At 44.4% G+C, this 27,030-nt stretch overlaps 1 protein-coding gene across 3 annotated transcripts in view; it reads left to right on the top strand.

Annotated features, from left to right (window-relative positions):
- Nucleotides 1–27,030, top strand: part of CRLS1 (cardiolipin synthase 1) — a 317,085-nt gene that overhangs the window by 113,954 nt on the left and 176,101 nt on the right. For 2 of the 3 annotated variants that reach the window (XM_044056482.1, XM_044056498.1), the window contains exon 4: nt 5,890–5,975. In XM_044056482.1, the coding sequence (XP_043912417.1) occupies nt 5,890–5,975 (86 nt within the window). Of the gene's footprint in view, nt 1–5,889; nt 5,976–7,360; nt 7,498–27,030 lie in introns of all 3 variants that reach the window. The other variant, XM_044056490.1, reaches the window with a different exon arrangement.

Consider the following 27,030-nt stretch of genomic DNA (forward strand, 5'->3'; position numbering starts at 1 on the left):
ATGAGGGCAGTGCTGTTGGCGTTGCAAGCTCTCCATCACCTTCTACCTGTGGGGACTATTGCAAGCCAGACGGACAACATGTCCGTTGTCTGGTATATAAACAAACAGGGAGGGACCAGGTCTTACCCCATGTGTCGAGAAGCCATGAGAGTGTGGGAATGGGCTATTTCCACCAACCGCTTTCTGATAGCAATGCACATTCCGGGGCGGTCCAACATATTAGCGGACAACTTAAGTCTGGTATTTCTCAGCCCTTACGAGTGGTCTCTGAATCCCTCTGTCGCGAAGCAGATATTCCTCAAATGGGGTCAACATCGCTGTGACCTTTTTGCCTCTCCCCTAAACTCAAAATGCAGCGATTACTTCGCGATAGTTCCCCCCCAGAGGGGAATCCCCCAGGGACGCTCTGGTTTATGCTTGGCCGCCCGGTCTCCTTTATGCGTATCCTCCTCTTCCTCTGATGACGAAATTCATCCAGAAAGCCTGTCGGTTGGGGAGCAGAGTGATTCTCATTGCCCCATTCTGGCCTCGACAAGTCTGGTTCCCCTTTCTGCAGTCTCACAGTGTGGCCCCCCCCATGGATTCTGGATCCCAGACCAGACCTAATCTCGCATCCGACGAGATGCCACACTCCGAACCTGGTCAACCTCAGGCTCACGGCCTGGTTGATCCAGTTCCGTTAATGGCAAGGACTCCCAGTATCTCGTCCCCGGTTAAGGCCATTCTGGTGGCAGCTCATAAGCCATCCACCAGAAAGCTCTACAACAGTAAATGGAAACGCTTTTCCATCTGGGCAAAGGATAAGGACTTAGATCCCTTTACTGTTCCTATTCCCACTATCCTGGACTTCTTATCCCTCCTTTTTAGGCAGGGAGCTAGTGCGTCCACCATTATAGTCCAACTTGCAGCCATCTCTCATTATCATGTGGGGGATGGCGTAAATTCTTTGGCGTCAGCAAAGATACGCAAAGCCATCTTAAAAGGCATGTTTCTCTTAAAGCCTCCCATTAAGCCGGCTATTCCTCCATGGGATCTTACCTTGGTCTTACAAGCATTAACAAGACCACCTTTCGAACCGGCGGCCTCAGTGCCTTTAAAATTCTTATCTTGGAAAACGGCCTTCTTGGTTGCTGTCACCTCAGCCAAGCGGGTATCAGAGTTGCAAGCCTTGTGCGTTAAGTATCCATACCTTATTTTTCACAAAGATAGGGTGGCCCTCAGGACTAACATTAATCAGTCTATTAACCTCCCTGTTTTCTTCCCGAGTTTCCAAAACAAAGGTGAATACATATTGCACAAATTGGATGTGCACAGACAACTACGTTTTTACTTGCATAGGACTAAAGATTTTCGCAAGTCAGACCAGTTGTTTATTTCTTATGCTAAGTCAGCCATGGGCAAACCAATTTCTAAGGTGACAGTGGCAAATTGGATCTCTCAGTGTATTAGACAAGCATACATTTCAACTGGGAAGCCAGCTCCGGTTGCCGTTCGGGCGCATTCTACTAGATCTGTGGCTACCTCAACAGCTTTTTGGTCTAGAGTTCCAGTAGACGATATTTGTTCAGCAGCTACCTGGTCTTCTTCCCATACGTTCATTTCTCATTACAAGCTGGACATGATCTCCAGAAGTAGGGCTTCCTTTGGCTCCGCGGTGCTTCGGAATATCCTTCCGTAGGGACCACCCAGGGCCTTTAGGTAAGCTGGGGACTCTGTCCCACAGGTTGCAGATCAAATGAAGTAACTACTTCAGATAAAGAAGTTATGTACTCACCATAACGTTCTATCTGAGTAGATACTTCATTTGTCTGCAACCGACCCCCCCTGCCATCCCCCGAACCTCGGTAAGGTATTGTCCTTTGGAGAATTTCTTCTCCGTCTTTAGCCTATAGGGCAAAATAACCGATCTGAGGTAATGTGATTGGTAGTAAGGGATTATGGGTAGGGGGGAGGAGCTAGGAGCTCGGATCTTGAAGCTTGGAAAGCTGCCGGTTCGGATCCGAGGTCGGATCCAACTCCCACAGGTTGCAGACAAATGAAGTATCTACTCAGATGGAACGTTATGGTGAGTACATAACTTCTTTTTTTATTTGTGAGTGACTTTCACATTGGAAATTTTGTTCTTGACCTTGCCTAAAAAAGGCACTGTGGGGGAGGGAAGTGCCTTTGCCAGTAACCGAATGCTTAGAGGTGACAGGTAAAGACCATCTCTGGAAAAGCAGCATGGTCCGTCAACCATGTTATCCTAGGCTGACAGGAACTGGATCCCTTTAGAATGACACCAGAAACTAAGCCAATTGTTGAAGTCAGTCATTTTTTGTTTATATTGTGGTGTCATCCTAGGGGAGGATAGAATGCTGCTCAAGGCTAGGGATATACCTGCCTGGAACAGACATTCATAGAGCTCAATCATGTCTCTCTTCATATAGTCCAGTGAGGTATGTCTCATGTCATTCACACCAACATGAACTATGACAGAGTCATAATGGTACTTGTTGAGAGACTTGAGTGCATGTGTGATTTGGCAGATCCTGACACCTGACAGACAGCTGGCTGTAACCTTCTCCTTGTCCAGCCTGGTCAATGGGACATCTATGTGTCTCAGTGGAGTCACCTGTGACTAAAAACTTTGGTTTAGATGTGCTTTGCCTTAGGGTCTTATTTATTGAGACACTAGTGCTTGTGTTTTTGTGTGTATTGAGTGCCGTAGTTGCTGTATTAGGTGTTGCATGTTTGTGTTTGGAAGGTCTCCAGTGTTTCGGTAGGTTTCTGGTGAGTACTTCTGCTTATGATGGTTTGTGGAGTGCATGGTTTGCGTAGAAGGTGTATGTGAGCTGGCATCCTGTCCAGTGTTACTGTTCTGTGAGCAAGAAGAGCAAGGATTCCAGATTCTTAGTGTAGATGCATCTCTCACAAATTGTACTTGAGTGATTTAGGAGTAGAGTGGTGTCCATATACATGAGGCAGTTGCTACACTGCCTCAGGATTCCCATGTCAGTCAGGCTGGTAGGAGGAAATGGAGGGAAATGACCATCCATAATGCTAGGTTAAATCCTGTTTTCACAGTGGGGAGAGAAAATTGGAGAGGTGTGGTATAACTGGATGATCTAAACAGGGTCTATACTAATGGGGTGCTCTATAAAGGGTCTGTACTAGTGGGGGTTCTTTAAATGGTATGAGACTATTGTAGATTTGATGGTTTTGGAATTGTTTAAGGGGCAAAAATGCAGCTGAGGTGCTCTGAGCAGCAAAGTGCAATTTAAGGACTTCTCATCCAGATTATGGGAATCTACTAAGGGAAAATTTATCTACTGAAGTTTTGGTATTTATAACCGCCAGTGGTTATCCCCACTGTGCGGTAGTGCTCGATGTGTACAGGGTGTGCTACACGTAAGCATATGAGTACATCAGAGCAGTGGTTGGTCGCCTAACTCTGTGTGTTAAAACAAGCACAAACCCATGCAAACGTGGTGCTTATGTAGCAAACGTGAGCAAACTGAATTAAACAATTTATCCAATAAAAAAGCTCAAAACTGAGCCCTGTGACCACAATCTTCAATCAGATGAGTGCTAACTGCACTCTCCTGCCACAAGGGTGCAGGGTGCCTTCTCCAGCAAAAGATATTGAGATTTAGTGCTCAATTAAGCAAACAGAACCAGATTCAGCAGGTTTAAATCTAGTTTATGCAATAGCAGACAAAAAGTGCAGCAAAACAGCAAGAGCAGTTGTAAAAAGAATCAGCAGTATAGCAAAAATACAGTTTAAAAGTGCAAAATACAGTATAAAATTGTACTTATGGTTAGCAGAATGCAACAGATCCGTGCATTGCACAGATGAATACAATAGAGCAGTGGCTGGCGCCTAACTCTGGAGCTGAATTATATTTCTTTGTGGCACAAAATGTTCATTGTGTTTGCTGATTTACAGTCTGCCATATCACATCTTGACCACTGTGAATGAAACAAGGCTGTATATAGCCTCCACCTCTCTGTCTATAGCTTAAAGATGAATATTTAAATAGAGCTCATGGTTTCTTACTACAATTTTTTTTGCTTCATGAAATCATGTAAATTTATGTCTCCAGGCTAAACATACAAAGGGATTTGAAAGGCATATTGCTTTTGTGGGTTAAATTTCACCATGGCTGAAGATTAACTTTTTCCTCGGTTGAGTGTTTGAAGTTTAGTAATTAGCAAACCTGTTTTATTTTGCCATATGACATGTTTCCTCATTTCCCGTTTGGGTTAGGGAGGCATCCTAGTCATTTTCCTGCACCTTCTCTCCCATGTTCCACCTCCCTCTTTTATCAATATATACTTCCTGAAGCAGGAGATTGTGGGCCATATCTCTCAAATTTCCAAATTTTTGCAGAATGTCTAGATTTTTGGCTTGTACATTTGGTCTGTTACTTTTAAAGTTTGTGGTTTTCTGCCAAATCACGGAGTATTGAAGCCGTTAATGGCCTACATTTGAGTTTGTGTTCATATCCTTCAGAAAATGCATGCTAATATAAATCCTGTTGTTCTAGTAATTTTCTAAGTTTATAATTGCAGTATTTAATCTGTCCATATTTTCGGGCAGTTGTTTCCCTGTAATTAGGTTTTGTCCTGGTTTTTTGCACTAAGAAGTGGAGAGTTATGTTGGGGGCTTTTGGTGTCGACCTGGGAGACGCAGGACTGTTCTGTCTATTCCAGTGGACTTTATTGCTGAGGTGTTCTACCTGGCTATTGTCAGGACTAGAATGATCAAAAGATGGTGCTGGCCAGTGCACCTGTTGTACCACTAATGTCATTTTGTTCTTGTGGGAGGATCTTGGCCAATGTTCGGGGGGAATTTAAAGCTCTGGAAGTGGGGCCAACCTGTTGGTTTGCCTACAGAAGGAATCCCAGATGTAAGGACTGCAGCAGTGAATCTTCTCAAACATCTATATTTATGGTAAGTTCCTGATGACAGCTTTCCTTTCTAATTTTTGTAGTCGTTTTTATATAAATGCTTATTTTTATTTTCCTAAATCGGATTTTGAAGTTGGTATTTTTTGTTTAGTGTGCCCACCTGGTTGCTAGGAAAAAATCTCTTAAATTGTACTAATGCAGAAAACTCCAAGCAGGGAAGTTTCCGTACAAGTTTTAATTCTTAGAAATAGTAGCCATTTTATCTTTATCTGTTTCCATGAGCACTGCATTAAATGCAGAATATCCTGTGAAAGTTGAAGAAGCTTAATACCTAGTCCTTACTAATGCTGCATTACATGCATTAAAAAGGCAGTGTTTATTTAGAATTACCAGGGTAGTTTTTGGAGGCCTTCACCAATGAATTTCATTAGTGTCTTCTTTTATAAATAAAATTGGGAAGTGATCCCGATCTGCTAGCTATAGACTTGCCATAAAGAGTGTCTTGAATCAGAAGTGGTGGGTGGTATAGCTATTTCTTTGAGTCGCATTTATCTTTCAGTGCTAAACAAAGGAGAGAGAGTGAGGTAAGCACATGCTGTACGTATGTCCAGCATTGTAATGCAGGCTACCTGGTTGTTTCTGTCATGTTAGGTGTTCAGTCACTTATGGTGAGTTTACCTTTCTTTATTTCCGATCATTCTTCTGTGTGTGCGTTTGGATCGTGTCTTCATAGTCATTAGTCCATTTGATCCCTCTTAATTTTCATTTTTTTGTCTTAATTTGTATCTTTGGAAATTGTAGTATTGAAAATTTTCATAAAATGTTAGGGTGGGGTCTAAAACCAGGTATGAGAGAACTAGAGAAGGTCTGCAGATAAAGGCTGCTTGACAGGTGTATTAGAAGCATGTCCTTTGAAGTGACATAAAAAAGTGTTCTCATTTTGTTTGTAAAAAATGCTGTGGATTTAATTAATTCATTGTTTTTGATGTTTTGCAGTTGCTCTCACTGCCATGGTTATCTTGCGAGACATTGTGTTAATTGCAGCGGTTTTTCATATTCGATATAAAACTGTCCCGCCACCGGTAAGTTGCTTTGTTTGTAGCTGATCTGCTTATCAAGAAACTGGCATTTTACTCTGGCAGGTGATAGGGAGTAGATTTAAGTGGTCAAGGGTAGTAAGGTCACATGTCCTTGTATCTATCTTTAACTTTTTGCTGTCTGGTAATGTTGAATTTAGAAAGCTGTATTGTATTTTGCATAATTTAATATGTTTAGGAAATTAAACTCCATAATTGTTCCAGGAAGTGAATTTTAGATTATCACACTTAGACTAAATCAGTGCCTTTGCTGTTGATTTTGTTCATTTTTCATGTAACATAAATGCTGAGTATCTGAATCAGTTCACAGTTGTTGGATGTAGGAAAAGTGGCAGCCGGACCTGAAGAATGGTGCCCTAGTGCTATAGCTTTTCATCTGGAGTCTATTGTACAGTCTTGGAATGCAGTTTTGCCCTACTGATGGATCAAGCCATAACTCCTGAATAGTTGGTGTTGTGTGGAAGTAAGAGTTCTCATGGGTGTTGTGAGGCCTAATGTGGCATCTCCCAACCCCTGGAAGGTCCATTATTCCCCTGTAGCACCCTTGGAAGGCACTGTTGTACTTAGAAAATGGACAATCTGCTAACTTGTTTTGCATTGTGTTTTTAATATTTACTGTGTTTTATATTTTGATATAAAATATTCTGAGTAATGTCTTAAAGTAGGTGTAGGGTACATAATTGTAGGATGAAGTATTTTACATCCAAAATATAAACTTGTATAGCAACTGGTCTAATAATGCATAAAGTCTACTGTAGATAAAGGCACACTAATTATGTCTGAAACATGAACAAGTTGCCACAGTAGTGTAGCCAGTCTTTATTAAAACATGGCCCTGGTGAATGAAAGATTTCCTTTCAGAATATCATGTTCATCTTTTTTATTGCCTAGAATGCCATGTATAAGGTACAAGAACATTTTTTCTTATTGACTTCTGTAGCACCACCGGGTTTCATTTTGGAGCCAGTATTGTTCAATATTCTATTTGTACTGTACCAGTTTAAGTATTGGATTTCAAAGGATGTCTAGGACATTAAAATAGGAGTTTACATATCATCTGTGAATGATATAACTTCCTTTGTTTTACACATTGGTCATAAATGTGGCGTAATACTTTTTGGTCAGGTTTGATCAGACTGTAACATCATAGTTGGCAACCACAGTTTGTGATGTAGCCAATTATAAATATTCGGGAGTAGTATGAATAACAGTATGATACTTGAAAGAAATTTAGCCATAATTAAGACCAAGAACCTGAAAGTAATGGGTTTGCTTTACAGAAATACACAAATTAAATCTAAAACAGTGCTAATAAAACTGCTTATTTCATATATCCGACCTGTTATTGAGTCCATTGTTGTGTTTGGCAGCTATTCAGAGTGATTTGTTCACCCTGTGAAGCATACAGCGAAAGTTTACAAGAAGAATCGAGTTGTAGAAGTATTCTCCATAAACAGCAATTTAGAATTTCTAAGGCTGTTTTCTGTATAATAAAGGTTAATGAAAGGTAAGCTGTGCTTAGCATTTCTGACACTGTTTGTATAAACAAACTGCATTCTAAGACATTTTTGAGAGGGAGCAGTCTTTCTTAACAGACTTAGTAAATGTAATGCAATAAAAAGACCAAAATTAATTTCACAATCCGTTAATGAAGTGGAACAAAAACTGCTTAGTTCATTAGAAGTAGTCCTACCTTAGGAACATTTAAGAATGATTTAGATATCTGGGATGGTCCTTTAGTTGATTCATCTACTCTGGAGACTGTTTTTATGAGGCCTTTGAACCAGAAACATTATGTAAATGTCAAAGTTTCTGATTATAAACACGCCATCTACCTTGTTTTGGTTATTTTTTCCATTCCTCTGTGTCTTATGTTTCATTTTTACAGCTATTCAGGGAAATCAAATATTTCAGGGATTACTGCTGTAGTGTGGTTTTATGTTTGCTTATGTTCATTTGTATTCTTCTCTTGTTTTTTTTGAAGTAGCAGTTAGTGAGAGATCTGTACATTGTGGCTTGAAGAAGTGTTTTTATTGTGGCATACTGATTTACTGCAAGTTGCCTTGTTTTTATTCTGGGTTGTCCTTCTACTATAATAAATCCCTTTGTAATCTTGTGTATCTGTGTTTTTTGTTTATTTTCTAAGCCTATTTATGATAAAGCATTGTAGAGGAAAATGCTGCAGGATCTAAAAGGCAAAGTCAAACTCGATTCGTAGGAAAGTCAGCTTTGTGAAAAAAATTATGCCAAAACAACTTTCGCTGAACCGTGGAGATCACTTTTATCCAATGCTGTGTCTGCTCCATCTGGCTTCAACATGTGGGTTATCAGGTCCAACTTCTACTCTTTCTGGCTTAGAAGTTCCCTTACCCGCAGTCCCCCACTCCTCAACGTATTCCTTAGATCCAGTTTGACACCATTCCTGCCAGCAGCTGAATCTCAGCGTCACTTGGTGTGTCCTTTTTTGGGATTCTATTAGTGTGCTTTTTGGACTGAATTTTGCATCCCTTACCTTTTTCTTAGCATTAGTTTAGTTGGCGTTGTGTGAGATGGGTAGTTAGTTCTTCAGGATATTGGTTGTGGATCGGCTTCCTGCCTTTTGGTGTTTCTTTTGTTTTTTTTTTTTTTGTATTGGTGCATTCTTTGTGCTTGTCTTGGATTTAGTGATAGGTTTAGTATTGTTGAAGTACCCTTAGCAGATATTGTAGTTGTTGTCTTTCTAGGTGTTTTGTTACAAGAGTTTCAGAAAAATGCATTGCCTACAGGCACAAGTTGTTGTCACAGGGCACACATGATAGATGTGTGTACTGCTTGGGGGCATCAAACCTTGACTCTGCATGTTCAGTCTGTGAGGGGTATGGATCCAGGGCGATTAATGAACGTGAGGTCAAGTCAGTCCTCAAGGCTCTTCTCCCCTCTGGCACCATTGTTGTCTTTTGCTTCTCCCTCAGCTTCGAAGGTTGTGTCTGAGAAGCACTGTTTGCAGGACTTGAAATCTTCCAAGGGGAATTGGAAGAGGTTCTCTTCGCTTCCATCCCCTGGTCCTTCCTTCTCAGGCTCACTGAACCTGAAGATGTCATGACTTTTTTCACCAGCTGCTCTGTCACCATTTGCTCCGACTCCTCAGAGCTGATCTTTCTCAGTGCTAACCACCAGTAAGGCTCTGAGCCTTCCTAGTCCCTTTCTGCTTAAAGGGGCTCCTTCAGGTAGGACCGCTTCTCCTTTTGCCCCAGCCACCCTACTAGAGCTGTCACTGGAGTCATTTCCTTCTCCACCCAGGTTCCGAGTCTGCCTTAGCTCTGTTCTGCCAGTTGGGGTTGTCCACTTCCAAAGAGCCCTTCAAGACCCGCCGGTGGCTCTGGTACTTTCGGGTGTTGTGACTCTCAGGTCAGGGAGGCCAGCTTCCTCCCCAGCCTTCAACATTGTAGAAAGGATGTTCTCCTTTCAGGAGACAGGTTGGGTTTCCCCGGATGGTCTCTCTTTCCCCTTTCTTGTCTGGGCCTGTAACAAGCCATCAGTCTGTTCCTGGTCAGCCTGTATCAGTGGGTCTCCATTCTGCTCCCTTGACAAAACTTTGAGCCTCTTCTCCTTGTCCCCCAGCATCACTGGAGGGGGAGTTTTCAGAGAAGAGTAGGTGTAAGAAGAAACACCTTGACTCTCCAGAGGAGTCTCTTGCTGAGGATACTGATCTTGAGGAAGGGGAGCATTTCCCTGTGTCTCCACAGGATGACACCTTGTTTGGTGATCTGTTGGAGCTGCTTTGCCAAATCGGAGGCTGGAACATCAAAGCCCTGTCTCCAGCGAAGTTTGTATTTTTGGAGGCTTTCGGCGTGCGCCCATCCACTTTGGCTGCTTCCCCCTCTGGACACGGTCAAAGACCTAGTGTCCCAGTGGGCATGGAAAGACCCTGACACAGTGGAGCCCACCCCCAAGAAGGCTGACAGGATTCTTGCACCCCCTGAAGGAGCATCCACATTGGAGTAAGGGTCTGACCGTTGATACTCTTGTGGTGGCAGCTGCCACCAAAGGAGACTTGTGAAGGAAGTGTTTGTCCATCCCCCAAATAGGGAGTCTCTGGCTTATTTTGGGAAGTGCTCCTATGCCTTGGCTACATTAACACTGAGATCACTTAATTACTTATCGTACTTGACAAGACTCCAATATGACTTGGTGTCTGGAACATTAAGATGCAGCAGTCTCTGGAGATTTAGCAGATGATGGAGACTCAATTGTCTACCTTGCTTTTTACTGCCAATATTTCCATGAGGCTCATTTTTGAATGCAGCCAATGGAGCATCTTGAGCAGCTAGCTCTGTCATTGCTATGTGACACCATGCTTTTATGCAGTTATGCAACTTTGCGGATTGTTTCAAGGAGTCCTTTACTGATGCCCTGTTTGATGGTTCTTCCTTGCTCGGGACCAGAGTTGAAGATACTGTAATAAGGAACGAGCGAACAAGATGGGAAGACATCTTGTTTGATGTAGAAGTATGTTTTACCACGCCTCAATGAACCTTTTCAAGGAATCAGATGGAGTAAATGCCTCTTTTTCAGAAAATCACAGCAATCTTCTCAGGATGCTCCTTCAAAGGGTTCCTTGGGAGAACAAGGGGAATTGTAATGGATGTCACCCACAGGGCAGGGGCAGTCTGCAGAATTAGGGTTTCCGTGGAGATTTCTCCAGCAGACCTTTTCATTGACCCTGAAGGGTTGTCCAACTGTCCTACTCTGCAGGCTTTCACGGGTCACTTGGCACTTCAACCAGAAGACTGAGAGGCGATCACCTCTGAAGCATAGGTGCTAAGAGGTATTTCCAGACACTACTGTTTTCCATTTTCTGACAGCTGCGGTGGTGCAGCGGTTAGCGTTGTCGCCTCGCAGCAAGAGGTTCTCCCGTTCAATTCTTGGCTGGAGCGCCTTCTGTGTGGAGTCTGCATATCCTCCCCGCAGTTGAGTAACGTTAAAGACATGCAGGTAGGTGCGAGCGTGAATGGGCATGCCTTTGTTTAAGGTTGGGCGTCGGTCTGGCGACTCGGCACCGTAGAAATCCACTGCCAATCATGAGCGGACCAGAGTTCCGCTGTGGAGACCCCTAACCGGGAAAAGCCGAAAATCATATCACTGTATTCCATTTTCTGAGGTCCAAAATTTTCATCAGAAGCATCTCCCATACTTTCCACCTTGTCAGAGACTGCAGGCAGCAGTAGAGATTGACAAGTTACTTGCATACCGGCCATCCAAGAGGTCCAACTTGACCAACAAGGATCCGGAGTGTATTTGAGTTTCCTTTTGGTACCAGAGAAAAACAATGACCTGAGGCCCTTTTTGGATTTAAGCAAACTGAATCTGTTCATGAAACAGACCAAATTCCAGATGCTCACAGGGCAGTCCATCTTAACTCTGCTGAGGAAGAATGATTGGTTGTACTCTATAGACCTCAAGGATGCCTACCATCATGTAAAGAAAGACAGGCACTCCAGGTTGTTTTGCACTTCTGGCTGGAAGATGTTCACTGCCAGTTCAGGACCCTGCCATTTGGTCTCAATGCAGCCCCCCCGGGTGTTCACCAAGTGCATGGTGGTGGTTGCAGCATGGCTCTGGCTGCAGGGATCCAGATCTTTCCTTACATGGGCGATTAGATCCTTACTCCCCCCCGCAAGATTATCCTTGATCACATCCAGGGATACCATACTCCAGCTATGTGACCATTTAGGCATTACAGTCAATTACTCAAAGTTGAGCCTATAGCCTGTTCGGGTGTTAGAGTTCATAGGTTGCCACTTTAATGCAGTCAGTCAAATTGGCAGACTTCCAAGCTTCAGAGTGATCAGCCTTCATGCTCAGGCCTTATTATTGTTTGCATCCTTGAAGCCTGCATCTTATGCACTTATGAAACTGTTAAGTCATATGACAGCATCCCCAGGATTGGTCCATTTAGCCAGATATATGAGGGCTCTGCAGTGAGCTCTGGCTGTACAGTAGTCTTTCCTAGCCCATACAATGGATTTTCCAATATGACTGACAAAGGTGTGTCACAACCATATTTGTTGGTGATTGCAGTCTCCTTTAGTAACCACCAGAAGACCGGTTGTTTTTCCAGCTCCCCAGCCACTGTCATCATGGACGCCTCCCTCATGGGTTGGGGATGGAGAAGCATTTCGAAGGGAGGACAGTTCAAGGGTCTGGCTCTTCTGCTGAGACTGGCATTCACATCAGTGTTCTGGAGATGAGTGGTGGTCCTTGCATTGCAGATTTTTCAAGATGCCCTTCCCAGAGGTGTGATTATGATACAGATGGGCTATATGTTTGTTGTCTGGTACCTCAGCAAGCAGGGTGGAACAAACGTGTATCCTCTTTGTCAATAGGCCTTTAGGGTTTGGCAGTGGGACATTTCTTTTCAGCAGTTTCTGGTTGCAGTGCACATCCCAGAGAAATCCAAACATTCTGGATGACCGTCTCAGCAGAAGCGTTTTGCTTCCCTACGAGTGGGTCCCTAAGTCCAAGACTTGCATCTTGGATTTTTCAGAGCTGGGGCAGTCTGTGTTGTAATCTGTTTGCCTCCCTGTCCAGCATCAAGTGCAGTAGCTGTTACGCCTCAGTTCTCCCTCTGGGGAGTCACCCCAGGATGCTCTGACCTTTGCATGCTCACTGGGACTTCATTACTGTTATCCCCCAGTTCCTTTGATTGCAAAATGTCTTCAGTAGACAGCCTGCTGCAGAGCAACTATGATCCTCATAGCACCTTTTTGGCCTCATCAGGTGTGGTTTGGTTTCCCTTCCTTTGGTTTCTTCTGAAGTACCTCCCTTGGGTACTGGATCCCATTCCGGATTTAATTTCTCATCCAGCAGGTCTGGATTCCCCCAATCCTCAGTCCAAGTTAACTGCATGACTTCTCCAGTTCTTTTGATGACCAGAAATTACAAGCTTTCACAGGCTTTTTTTCACATCTTGTCCTCATCTCAAAAATAGTCTAATAGGAAAGTGTATTCTCATACCTCTTAACTCTGCAGATTTTCACAGACTGTCCAGATTTTTGCCTCATATTTTTGGTCTGTTCCTCATAAAAATTGTGTTTTTTTGACAAATCAATGGGATGATTTAAAGATAGATAATAAATAATGATGGGCATTTGAGTTTCAGACTTCATATCCTTCAGAAAATGCATGTTAACACAAATTGTGTTATTCTGTCAACTTTCTAAAACTATTTTTGGGCCTTTGTCCCCCCGTTTTTCATTTTGTCAGGCTTTGTCCATATTTCTTGCCCTAAGAGGTATGATTCCAGTAAATGGAGACATTTTGTTCTTTGCGGGAGGAGTCTTGTGGTCTTGATCCTTTTTCCTCTCCTTTAGAATCTATTTTGGATTTTCTTGCTGAGTTGTTTGTCATGTTCTAGTTTTTCTACCATTAAGGTGCAGCTGGCAGCTATCTCTAATTTTTAGATTGGGAGGGACAATGTTCCCCTTGGCTTTTGTCAAGATTTCCAAGGCATTCCTCAAAAGTACCTTTTTGTTATAGCCCCCAGTTTGGGATCTGGTTCCTTCCTGGCATTTTCAGCTTGTTTTGCAGGTCCTTACAGACTTTGTATTTGATTCTTCAGCTACTTCTGACTTGAAGCTTCTGTCTTGGAAGGCCCTAGTTTTGGTGGCTGTTAATTTGGCTAGGAGGGCTTCAGAGTTGCAAGCTGTTGATTCCTCTCTTCCTTATTTGGTGTTCGACAAAGACAAGCCCCAGGATTCAGCAAGCTCTGCATGGCGTGCAGGAATAGTGCAGGAGCTGCTGGAGGCTATATGGCCGCCGTGTGATCCAGGAATAAGCTCCTGGGATGTGAATGAGCGTTCCTGCACTATTCCTGCACTGACACAGCTCCTGTATGCAACTTACCCCATTTGTAGGTGAAAACCATGCAAATGAGGGGAATTTGCAATCCAGGAAGCTGGCAGCCAGCCGTGCAGGACTAGTGTAGTCTGCAGAAATGTAATCGGTCAGTAACAGTACATTTCTGCAAACTACAAAACGGAGCCATGACCGCTCCAAATAAAGGGTGCATATAATGTGGAAAGCATGCCAGTGGCCAAATATATAGCCAGTGGCATGGAAAACAGTTGCAAAAATTAAAAAATATATATATATTTTTTTTTTAGCCGGTTTCAGCTGTTTAAGCATAGAGCAGTGGCACGCAAATGGAATTGGTCTAAAAATAAGAAAAAACTTGAAATAAGGATTCTATCCAAAATCACAATTTTGCCATTATACTCAGTGGCAGGCAAAAGACAACATGGCCAGTGAATAATTGTTGCCAAGGGGGAAGGCTCAGTGTCAGACTTGTAACTAGGCATTAGCAGGCAGTCCTATGCAAATGAGGGGAATGGTACTAAATCCCAGATTCCCCCTCATGGCTAGCCTGCACCCAACCGTGTAGGTGCAGGAAGACCATGGTGCAATCCTAAGAGCTAGCTGACATCATAGAGGGGTGTGTCAGGCATACTGTAAGCTTATTGGAGCCCTGTGGCTCGGGTTTGCCCTTAGCTTAACAGAACTAAGCAAGGGGGTGTGTCTGAAGCTGCCAAGCACTCTTTACATTGCCTAAGTGGGTGTGCATACCACGCACCGTGTTTTAAACAGAAAAAAAAAGTATGTCAGGAAATAGCAGCTCCGTGCACATCTGAGCACTGTGTTTGCGCAGTGCGCCCCTGGGCTTAAACAGGAAGGCAGCGGGAAGGGAAAACAGCAGTAGGAAGGTAAGGAAAACAGCAGTAGGTAGGTAAGGAGAAGTCCCATAACTGGCAGGTGAATGTATCAGAATCATCCAATTACCCAGGCAGCAGCCCAGCCCAGAACACTACTATAAACTATGCAAACACCTTTCCCTCTGGTTTTTCCCACAAACTCTACACCACCAGTGTACACAAGCAGGGAGATTTTACCAAACAAAAGCAAAAAAATGATAGGGGCTGTAGCAGCTCTCATAAATCAACATGTGGAAGAGGCTGAGGGTGGTGAGGATGAGAATGCTGACGACCAACCCACAGTGAGGAGAAGGAGAAGAGTGTACAGACCCAGAGTAACCTACCAGGGGCTACATGAGCTGGAGATAGTGGAGTGCTATAGGGTGGACAGGGATCTCCTACAGCAAATTGTTGAGTCAGCCACACCTCACACACACAACCAATAGAGGGGAACCCATCTCAGTGGATACCAAAGTATGTGTAGGCCTAAGAATACTAGCCACAGATACCTTCCAAAGGCCAGCTGGGGGATATCATGGAGATCTCACAGCCATCAGCATCCAGGGTACTCCACCAGTTCCTGGATGTCATGTCAGCACATGCCGGTGAGCACGTATATTTCCACAACAGCCATGAGGCGTTGACCAGCAATATGCGTCTCTTCCACCAAAGAGAAGAATACCCTGAGGTAGTGGGTGCTATAGACTGCACGCACATAAGCATCAATGTACCACCCGGTAAGTGGGTAGGATCTACATCAACCACAAGGGCTTCCCCTCCATCAACTGCCAGGTTATGTGCGATGCCCAGGGCATTATAATGAATGTGTGTGCTGGCTGCCCTGGAAGCTATCACAACTCCCACATCTGGCATATGATGCAACTGTACCAGAGATTTGCCAATGTGGACATCCCTTACGGCCACCTAATGAGGGATGTTGGTTACACACAAAAGCCGTGGCTGAAGACACCCATCAGAAATGCACATACACCCGAACAAGAACTCCATAATGAGGCACACGCACAGACCAGAATCATAATAGAGCGTGTGTTTGGGATGCTTAAGTCACAATTCTGGTGCCTGGACACATGCGGTGGAGCCTTGCAGTACTCACCAGATACATGTACCCAAATTGTCATCATATGTGCCATGACACACAATATGATCCTGCAGAAACAGCTGCAGTAGGAACAGCACAGGGCAGGGCCACACAGCCCCCCACCATATGACAAATGCACACAAAGTTTCACAGTTGCCATGTCTGGGATTAGAACTCCTACCTAACTAGTACATCACACTACAGCATTACGCAGTTTATAGCACATGCCACAGAGCTTACTGGGCTAGTCCTTCCCCAAAGGTGTATTTCAAAGTGAATTACATCAGCAGCCCTGCAAGTAGGGCAGTGGAGATTGTAGTGACTGTGAATGGACTCAAAAGCATTGATCCCTACACAGACACACACAAACACACAAACCTTTACACTTGCCATGTCTGGGATTAGAACTCCTACCTACCTAGTACATCACACTACAGCATTACGCTGTTGTAGCACATGCCACTGAGCTTACTGGGCTACTCCATCCCCAAAGGTGTATTTCAAAATGAATGACATCAGCAAGCTTGCCAAAGTAGGGCAATGGAAGTTGTAGTAACTGTGAATGGCCTCAAAAGCATTGATCCCTACACAGATAAACACACAAAGTTCTACAGTTGCCATGTCTGGAAATAGAACTCCTACCTAACTAGTGCATCACACTACATCATTATGCAGTTATATGACGTGCCATGGAGATTACTTTTGTTCATTCATTTGTTCATACTGGGCTACTCCTTCCTCAGAGATGTATTTCAAAGTGAATGACATCAGCAGGCTTACCAAAGTAGGGTAATGGAAGTTGTAGTGATTGTGAATGGCCACAAAAGCATTGATCCCTTCACAGATAAACACACACACAAAGTTCTACAGTTGCCATGTCTGGGAATAGAACTCCTACCTAACTAGTACATGACACTACAGCATTACGCAGTTACAGGACGAGCCACGGATATTACTGGGCTACTTCCCCAAAGATGTATTTTAAAGTGAATGACAGCAGCAGCCCTGCCAAAGTAGGGCATTTGAAATTGTAGTGAGTGTGAATGGCCTCAAAAGCATTGATCCCTACAGACACACACACACACACACACACACACACACACACACACACACACACACACACACACAGTTGCCATGTCTCAGATTAGAACTCCTACCTAACTAGTACATCACACTATAGCATTACGCAGTTATAGCACGCGCCACGGAGCTTATAGGGCTACTCCTTCCCCAAAGGTGTATTTCAAGGTAAAGACATCATCAGGCTTACCATAGTAGGGCAATGGGGAATGCAGTGTGTGTGCATGGGCCATAACCTATTCATCAGGAAGCAGACACACAACACTCAGGCATACACAGGTTTATATTCCACAGGTACGTGTATACAACTGGTAGATGACTACTGACTTGTACAGTCATGTTACACGGTTCTCACAAGCACCACAGACGCTATAGTCCTGAGGAATACCAGATGCAAATATCTACAGTGAATGACATTTGCACATCATGTGGTTTTAGCCAATTGGATGTGTGCTGGGTGGGTCAGGCCTCATGATGGGAGGCTCTTTGTCACTCTCTTCCACACATCTATGTATGTGCAATTTTGGCCTATTATCATGTGTTGTCCTTGGATATGTGTGTGTACTCCTATCAAATGTGTGTGTAAAGCATGACTGGTGTGTACTGAGGAGTGTGTGCACAAACATCTGTGACTGTCAGATATGTATAGTCCACTGTTGTTGCCAGACATGGGCTGCCTTTCTTTAAGTGTGGGAGCATGGCCAGTATGACCTTCTGTACTGAATGTGTGAATCCATTCCAGGTAGGTTGTACTCCAGTGCAGGCTTTTGTGTTCTACACCTACAGCTAGCAACCTGTTTCTGCGGGATATCTGTAGATTGGTTGGCAATATGGGGTCAAAATGGGCAAAGGATAGTGGGCTACTGTAGGTAATTGTGTCTGTGCTGCTTCTGCTATATGGTCTTGGTGTTAGCAGAGATATTCAGACATATGTACTGTTTTACACTGTGATGTTTTATGTCATCAAGTACTGTCAGGTATACATATTTGCTTGCAGTAATGTCCTGGGGAACACAGGGTGAATGCAGCTGTATCCAGTATTGTGGTCTGCAGCCTACATATTCTTGCACAATCATGCCATTCTGGAGGGGGAAGCTGCAAGACGCTTGCTGCTGGGTCTGTGTAAATGGTTCAGCACCTTGGTACAGTGGTGGCTGAGGATCCCATTCTTGTGCATCCATCAACGTGACAGTATGGCCATATCCTGCTGTGGCCATACCTCACAGCTGTACAGATTCACACAGATTACCCAGAGGCAGGGGTCATAATTCTGGACATTAGCCCTTCACATTGTGGTTTACGAGCAGGTTTGTAGCCACTCATTCCTGTGTTTGCAGGCAGGGATAGTATGTGCACACGGCTGAGTTTCGAACTTCACACACTCCATGCTGCCCATGTTCCTATCCCCCCCCCCTCTATTATTCTATCCTCTTCCAAACATTATGCAAACATTATCTGATAAGATCCCTATAGTTATCGCCTCATTCTGGCAGTAATTTGGTGTTGGTCCACAGTTCATGCAGTAGGACATGGTGCACATGTTACTGGGATTTGTCCACATGGCCTTGCATTCGGGTTCTGGAGAATCCATGACATAACATACATTGGAAGTACGGGTGAGAGACAAGCCTTTGGCAGAGGACTGTAGGCCATTTGGTAGTGATGCAGGCCAGCTGTAGCAGGCCATTGCATTGCGTCAGTCCTACAGTCCCAGACTGCAAGACACTGTATTCCCCTGGGGTGACAGGGTAGGTTTGCAAGGTGTTAATGCCAGTACCTTCTGTCATTATTGATCCAGTGGTTTGGATGCGGACAGGGTGCTGCTTACAGCTAGGGAAACACCTGCTTGAAACACCTGTTCTGCATCCTGCATTATTTGGCCATTGCCATACAGAGGTGGGGGGCGTCATATTGTACTCATTCCCAACTGCAGGGATAAGACCAGAGAGGTACCTCTGGGTGATGGTGAGGTGAGCTGGGTGCATGTGCGCTATGGACACTACTTGCATCTGACTCAGATATGCATGGGGCATTCCACTTATGCTGGCTTGTGCAATGACATCAGCTGTTTCTCAATATTTCATACCTGTGACCTTTGTGGTCTGCCAGTGTTTGGCCAGACGACATCGGTATTCCCTACTACAAACCCAACTAATGTGCTGCTAACTTGCATGTACAATTCCAAAGGTGTGTCCATTTGACAGTAACGTAACTGTCTGTCTGGGGTACTTCCCCCTGTGTACTGTTTGTATGTCTGGGCCCACATTCATGCCATGTCCATCTTTCAGATGGTGACAGATCTTCCAAACATTTACTATGGCTTACTGCTGGAATGTGTTTTGCTCAGATGCATTGTTTTTGGCACTGCGGTTGTGAGAACCTGGCCCTGTCATCAGCAGTACTGGCCAATGGCCACCAGGACAAACCTCACCATGCCTACAAACTGACCACTTGTACACAATATACAACACACACCAACATAACACACGCAGCCCTGCATACTGTACACATGCTACAATCTATCCTGCTACTTTGGCCAGCTCAGGTAATCTGTGCCCCACTGTTACACACCTACACATACATGTTACTACATTTCTGCATAGGATTGGGGGGGTACACCTAACACTTGTACACATTTGCTATGACTGTACTGGTATTTCAGGTACTCCATTTCATTCCATATTCTGACCTATCATGCTGACTAGAGGCATATCAGTGTACTACGGGTCTTAGGTTTGATTGACCTACATTTCAGTTCAGACTTCTTATCCTTCAGAACTAACATCCCACTGCCTGACCTGTTGTAGTCTGTCTGTACAAGTCTGGAGGGGGGATGTTCTCCATAGCCATCAATCCGAGGCCTTAGCACAGCCTTTGTTTGTGTTTGTCTACACCTATCCTGCTGGCTGAGACTGTTGTTGGGTATGTGAGCCTCCCTGACTGGCATGTGTGTCCTGTGGACACACATGTGGTCCACCCCATTTCCTGCAGTGAGTTTTGTCACCTTGTCTAGTACTGGCTACTATGGTGACACCAGTATTTATTACAGATCTCATGCTGCCACTATAGGTGTCTACTATCTGCTGGCATCGTATTCAGCCACCCGGTTCCCTTGCATGCTCACATCCATACCACCGATGCAAGTAACAACACATACTACTCCATTCGGCAATTGATAGGGAGAGTGACTTACCTTGTGGCTGTGCCAGTATTAAGAATGGTGCTGGAGGGCTGACTATGTTGGATGCACATAGTACACTCCCTATACATGGTTAAGCACAGGTAGTGCCATGTTTGGGATCCCTTTTACTGTATGTGTGAGTCAGAGAGAGGTGTCATTCCCTGGGTTCCTACAGTGTCAGTGTATGTGCTATGCGTTGCCTCTTTGCCACAGCCTGAACATACTGGGCACGCCTCCTTCTGCTTACTGGGGCAGGCTCATGTTGTTCCTCCTCCGAGTCCCTCTGTGCCTGTGCAGGTAGCTGTGAGTGTGTAACAACAGGAATCATTGTGGAGCGGGTTTGGCATATTTCTTATATGGTGGGCCTATTATACGTCACAATGTCCACCTTACAAGGATAACAGATGTCAAACAGCAGAGAGGCTGGGATAGACAATCCATACCCCTACATGTGACATCATGGCTTGGGGAACAATATAGGCAACCCCTGTATTACCCAGAGAACACTCTCCACCCATGTCTCATACACAAACACACTCTGCTAGGCATTAACCACTATGTTGGTAGTTCCCTGCATATTGCCCACAGATAGTAACCATGGTGTGATTGAAGTGGACTACAGAGGACATGGCACCCTGTCCCAGACCTGCAATAGGCAAATCATTGCATACAGTGCTCCTTCGCTATGTTCCCCACTGGACGCCTGCAACAACTGTAGAGCCAGCAAATGTAATCCACAAAGGACATACCATGCCCTGTATGGACAGATACCAATGACAGCAGGGAATACCTATATCATGCTGTCAACTCAGGTGCAGGGTCAACCTGGTATTCATTGCCAGTTCTCACCACATGATATCAGGAATGGCACATCAGATGATAACAATCTGTCTACACAGCATGCCCCAGACACCCCTGGTACACTTCCACATGTCACAGAACATGCATGTGGGGCGTGTGCACATTCCAGGCACTGTCCATGTTATGGAATAAAGAAGACATACGTGGCAAGCATTGCACAACACTGGCCACCCACAATAGTAACTCAGATGACTGGATGGTGAATACAATACTCAACTGTGTGGGCCAGTCCACACACTACACCCCTGAGCCACACTGCAGACCATTGTTATGTGGCCTGATGCCAAGATATACCCTTTACCTAGCCTTGTACAGCCTTCTGGCACAGTCAGCCACTACACACCTGTGAAGCAATGCACCCATGCATGTCAGTACTGGCAAACGTGTGTCTGTGCGTGTGTGGAGTATAATGATTTGGACACCATTCACACTCACTGCACCTCCCATTGGCCTACTGAAGCATGCCTTCTGATGTCAGACACCTTGACATACCCTTTGCCCATATATCATCCTGATAACCCCTGTGGTACATGTGATACCTGCATATTACTGTATTGTGGCAAACTAGCTAGTTAGGAAGTCTAATCCTGACCCTGCCAACTGTGATCATGTGTGTGAGTCCCTGAGAGTGTGTGGCTGTGTCAACCTTGACACCTGTTCTTGTGGACAGGCACATGTACTACACCTACCTTATCCCTCCTTTATCACTGTTGCTGATGTCACTCACCATCGAATATACCTTTGGACAGCTCCCCAACATGTAAGCTCTGTGGTGCTTGCAATAACTGCATAGACATGTGATAGCAATACATAGGCAGGGGTTTGAAACCCCGTACTGGTAAGTGTGTGACAGAAACATGCTTAGGTTTTACTCTCCCACCCCCTCCCTATCTTACTTTGTCTCTGTCTGTCTCTGAAACTCCCTCTCTGCTGGATATAGAGAAGTACACCTGCTTTGCTTAGGCAGCAGCTTGTGTTTTGTAAGTGATGCTCATGATCAGCTGATAACCTGTGCACGAATTGCAGTCCCCCACTAGGTGATTGCATGTGGAACAGCTGTGGTAACATTCCCATAGCCAGTTGCTTGGAAACACACTCCTATAGCTATGAACATCATGTGGGTGTTGGCCCTTTTCATTCACTGTGAGCAGGACTTCATGTCAGTGTTTGGCAAACAGCATCACAGATGGTGGTGGGATATACCTCTAACAATATACACTGTGGAGACAGGCCAACAAACAGGAGGGGGATGTTTCAGACAAGACTACAGAATGTAAGTGTTGCTCTTCTGCATTTGGAGTAATGTTGGTTTAACAGGGTTTGTGTGGATATGGCTGGTCTACATGATTTAATACCTATCATGACAGTGTTATGTATTTGAGGAAACTCCCACCTCTAGGGTTATCTGCAGACTGGCCAGTGTTTGGAGTCTTGTATTACTTACAGATCACATGTCGTAGAACTGCAGAAACATATTCTGAGGATTGCAGTCAGTACATGGTGACAGCCATGAGAGTTACTGACTTCATATCCCTCATAGGACATATGTCACAACAAACCCTGTTACAACAGTAAATGTATGAGGTTATCACAGCAACATGCCAATATTGGCCCAGTGTTTGTGCCTCCAGCCACAAGTCTGTCAACCTTTGTACATATGTCATGCAGTAATTGGTGCAAATGTTCTGTACACCATTAATTATTGACATCATACCTGATAAGCCAGTCAGATATCAGACTGCTAGACATGTTATGTACAGTAGGAGTTATATTTGAGGACATAACGTGGGCATTCTGTGGTTGTGTGTACAGTAGTGAGGTCTGTGTACTTCTGGTGATTGACGACCATATGTGTATTGCGAATACGGTACCTTGGCCTGTGTACAGACTATGGTAGATGTCATTGTTCCTGGTCCTGTACTGTCTGATATTACATGCTGCTGTAGTGTGTGATACCCTATTGGCTTACATGTTTCTAAGGCCAAACACACACACGTCCCATACCACAGACAGGCATCGGACCACACTGTGTCGTGGCCCAGTATATGTAGGGTTAGTGTGCGAGTGGCACATATGACGATGGTGTTGATCAGACAGTCCATATACTGTAATATTAAGCTTGCTTATCATATGTGGCTGTGTTCACATTAGTTGTGGGTATGCACTTTCACACAGGTGTCTGTTACTCTATGCTGTGACATGCCTGTAGAGCCTGCTATATTTGCAGGTACATGTGTATTCCCCCATAAGAAATGTAGGCCAGTGTTTTGGCAGTCTGCCTGTAGTTTGCACAGTGCTTTGTTACATGCCTAGCAGCTTATTGTAATTACCCAGTGTGATGCTATAGCCAGATATTTGCCAGATGTACTGCTGCCGGCCCACCATAACTGTCATGTATTTCTAGCAAAGCAGTGGGATGCTGTACAGATGTATGCCACTAACTAGTAGATAGTATGTGGCCATGTGACCTTTGCATGCACCACCAGTTATTGTGTGTCACGACAGACAGAAGTGTGTGAATGCATAAACTGTGTGGGCATATGTAGTCCAGTATTTACATGATATACCCATGTACATGGCTGTTAACATCCACATTTTCAGGCTTGGTCCACATGTCTCGCACTTAGGGGATCTGTGTATACCTCTGGACTGACCAGAGTGTGCCAGACTGTCCACATTTATAGGTCATATCTCTGCTGTAGTCCACAGAATCATTACTGTGATATCAGTGGTACTGTACTATGATGACCTTAGGATGTCTGTAAGCAGCTGATGGCATACATGTCAATAGCAGAACTGATCTCCCACACACATGTCTTTTAAGACAACCCCTGTTACAGTAGCAACAGTATACATATATACCTGCAACACATACATGACATCCCCTTGCACTAAGAGGTTGAGACTATTGGTGCTGAGGTATGACTCCACTCCATGTTCTGGACATATGGTAAACATATATGTGTGTGTATGTGTATACAGATATATATATATATATATATATATATATATATATATATATATATATATATACACACACACACACACACACACACACACACACACACACACACACACACACACAAATCTATATATGGCCATATATATGATGCACTATACAGATGTGTATAAATACATATATGTGAATATATATATGTATGTACATGTAGACATACATTTACATATGTCCATGTATATATCCACATCCTTGCCATGTGTAAACATTACTGTTGTGTATACCTTCCCAGATGTATCACACCGTATGTATCTGATATGTGTATATTTAGATACAACTACATATGTGATGTAACAGTAATATCACTAACAAGTACTACACAGTTGTAGAAGCCACAGGAATTGTTCAATACTATTCAATATGTGTACTGACAGATATATTGGAAAACAACAACTGTCTTCACAGCTGTCATGGCGTAGTGGTTAACTGTTGTGACTATAGTGTACAGGGTCCTGGGTTCAAGACCTAGACCTGCAAGGGCTGTTTATTTTGTTGCTGGGCAGAACAAGGGCTGCTGGATACAGAGTGGTTAAGGCAGTTTTGAGCAGCTTTAAGCACGTTTGCATGAAGCTAAGCGGTGCTACGGTACGGTTAAACGTATGAGCGCTTACACCATGTAGGCTTTGCTTACCAGTGCGCAAATGTGCTTAGCTGTTATATTGCAGCAATGCTGACACCTGCTGAGCATAGCTCAGCCCTGGTAACCAGTGCTCACATTCCAGTCTGATAACATAGCAGGGTAATGACATCTGTAATAAGTGTATGTAATGCCATGTACATAACATGCGTCTATCTGCTGTCATTACAGTAGCAAGGGGTGTGAGTCTCCTGTCTGGGACACTTGAGTATATATGACTTGTACAACACTCTTATCCATGTGAATGTGTTACATACAAGGGCAGTATCCCAGGTTATATGCAGTCACACTGGCATGTAGTGTATCATTACTTTACTACTGTTGACAGTGCTTTCCAAGCAAGGGTAGATTGCTGGAATCAAACACCCGTGCATGCATAGATGGACTCTGAGTCCTCACTGTCATGTTTCTGGTGTGTGAGCTGTGTCACATTATATAGTTCCTACTGGATAATGTTCTGACGTGTAAAATAACTGTAGACTACTGTGTGTATAGCACATATCAGTGAGGGCTGCCAGTGGCATACCTATCAGTGTCAGATGTCTATCTGTCAACACATTCATCCAACTGCATAACTAGTTGGCGAGCTGATGTCTGTCAGTCCCTGTATAGATGTGCAGATGTCAGGTATCCATCTTGGATACATACAGGCAATCTGTACTTGACTGACACTGCCATGTCTGCCCAGCTGTGTTATAAATGGCAGAGATGGGACTCAACACCCTGTATGCACCACATGCCATAGATACCTCAACTACACTACTGCAGTCAACAGAACCTGCTTGGGTACAGGTCTCCAAGACAGAAACTAACCATGTTATGTAATACATGTTGCATACATGTCAACTGGAGCACCTCATTGGCCCGCTGCAGGAGTCACCCAGAGGATTGGCTGATGCATGTCACTCTCACCCTGAGGGTCACCACAGTGGTGTCTGTAGATAATGGCCTGCTAGCACATGGCAGGTGGCATGATACCACTGTACACACATCCACTACACTTCCCATCTCTCCATGGACAGTAGCCAGGTACACACCTATGAACACCTGCACCGATGCACCCCAGTACTGACAAATGTGTACATGTGCATTACTGAGCATATCAGTGTCTGTGTGTTAGTAGATCTGTAGTTGGGAATACCCTGAGGCCCTTCACACCCACCGCACCACCCATTGCCATAGTTAGATGTGGCTGCTGCTGTACCGGACATTACATGTACCTTGTTATGCTCCACTCCCTAAGAGCTACCTGGGCCTTGCAGTACCAGCACAACACTGTTGTACAAATGGGGTGAAAGGCATGGGGTACCCACTGAGTTCTGGCAAGTGTGTGTGTGTGTGTGTGTGTGTGTGTGTGTGTGTGTGTGTGTGTGTGTGTGTGTGTGTGTATATATATATATATATATATATATATATATATATATATATATATATATAATCTATGTATGTATATATATATATATATATATATATATATATATATATATATATATATATATATATATATATATACACTACCTGACATGTAAGCATTAAACATTACTGCTGACATGTTACACAGCAGTGCATTGGTACACTGTAGTACAGTCACCATGTGCATCAGAACCATATTAGCCTGTCCCTACATCGATGTTATGGATGACAGGGATGTGGCACAGGTGTCATCATATGCACAGGGTGTGTTGTTGGTTTGCCAGAGACCTAGGCTGGGCCCTACATTTGACACCATGTGTTTGCATGAGGGGTTTTAATTACTGATATGGCCGTGGTGATGTGATGTGTGTAGTTGTGGGGTTGACCTAGGTGTGTTTGTATTTTGTGTGAGTATGCATGCACACAGTTCTGCCATGTGGCTGCCCTATACAGGTGTTTGTTGGACAGCTGCAGACCATACCTGGCAGGGTGTGCAGTTCACCACCTCTGACCACGGACACAAGAACTCTGCCTGCCAGGGGTTCCACAGGCACATCCAGATACAAGCCTCGCTATGCTACTCTCCCCTGATGATGACATATGTCTGCTGGAATCAGGTCCCTCCTGGGACTGGCCAAGGCCACGTACACATGGCCTGGTGTGGACAGCGCCCTCCCCTGTAGTGCTGGGGCTGGTACTGCCACTATGGGAGCGGCTTGGTGTCCTTGCACGTCCACCTCCAGATGTTGGTGTTGCTGGCCTACGTCCACGTGGCCATCACACCACTCCCACCACATGCTCTACCACAGACAATCCACGGTCAAGAAGGCCCACCATCTCACCCCACCACCTATCCATGACCTCTGTATAATAAGGAAGGGCACCTGCAAGATCACAGATGTTGTCACAGCTGAAAAAGCATCCCTCTGCACCCTCAAACCTTGTCTGGTGTACCGTTCCATACATGCCTGCACCTCCATGACAGCTGAAACATGCGTCTGAGGGTACCAGATGTCATTTTGCC

Source organism: Protopterus annectens, chromosome 1.part2 (genome assembly GCF_019279795.1).
Source record: "Protopterus annectens isolate FY-2018-M chromosome 1.part2, PAN1.0, whole genome shotgun sequence".
Lineage (NCBI taxonomy): Eukaryota > Metazoa > Chordata > Ceratodontiformes > Protopteridae > Protopterus > Protopterus annectens.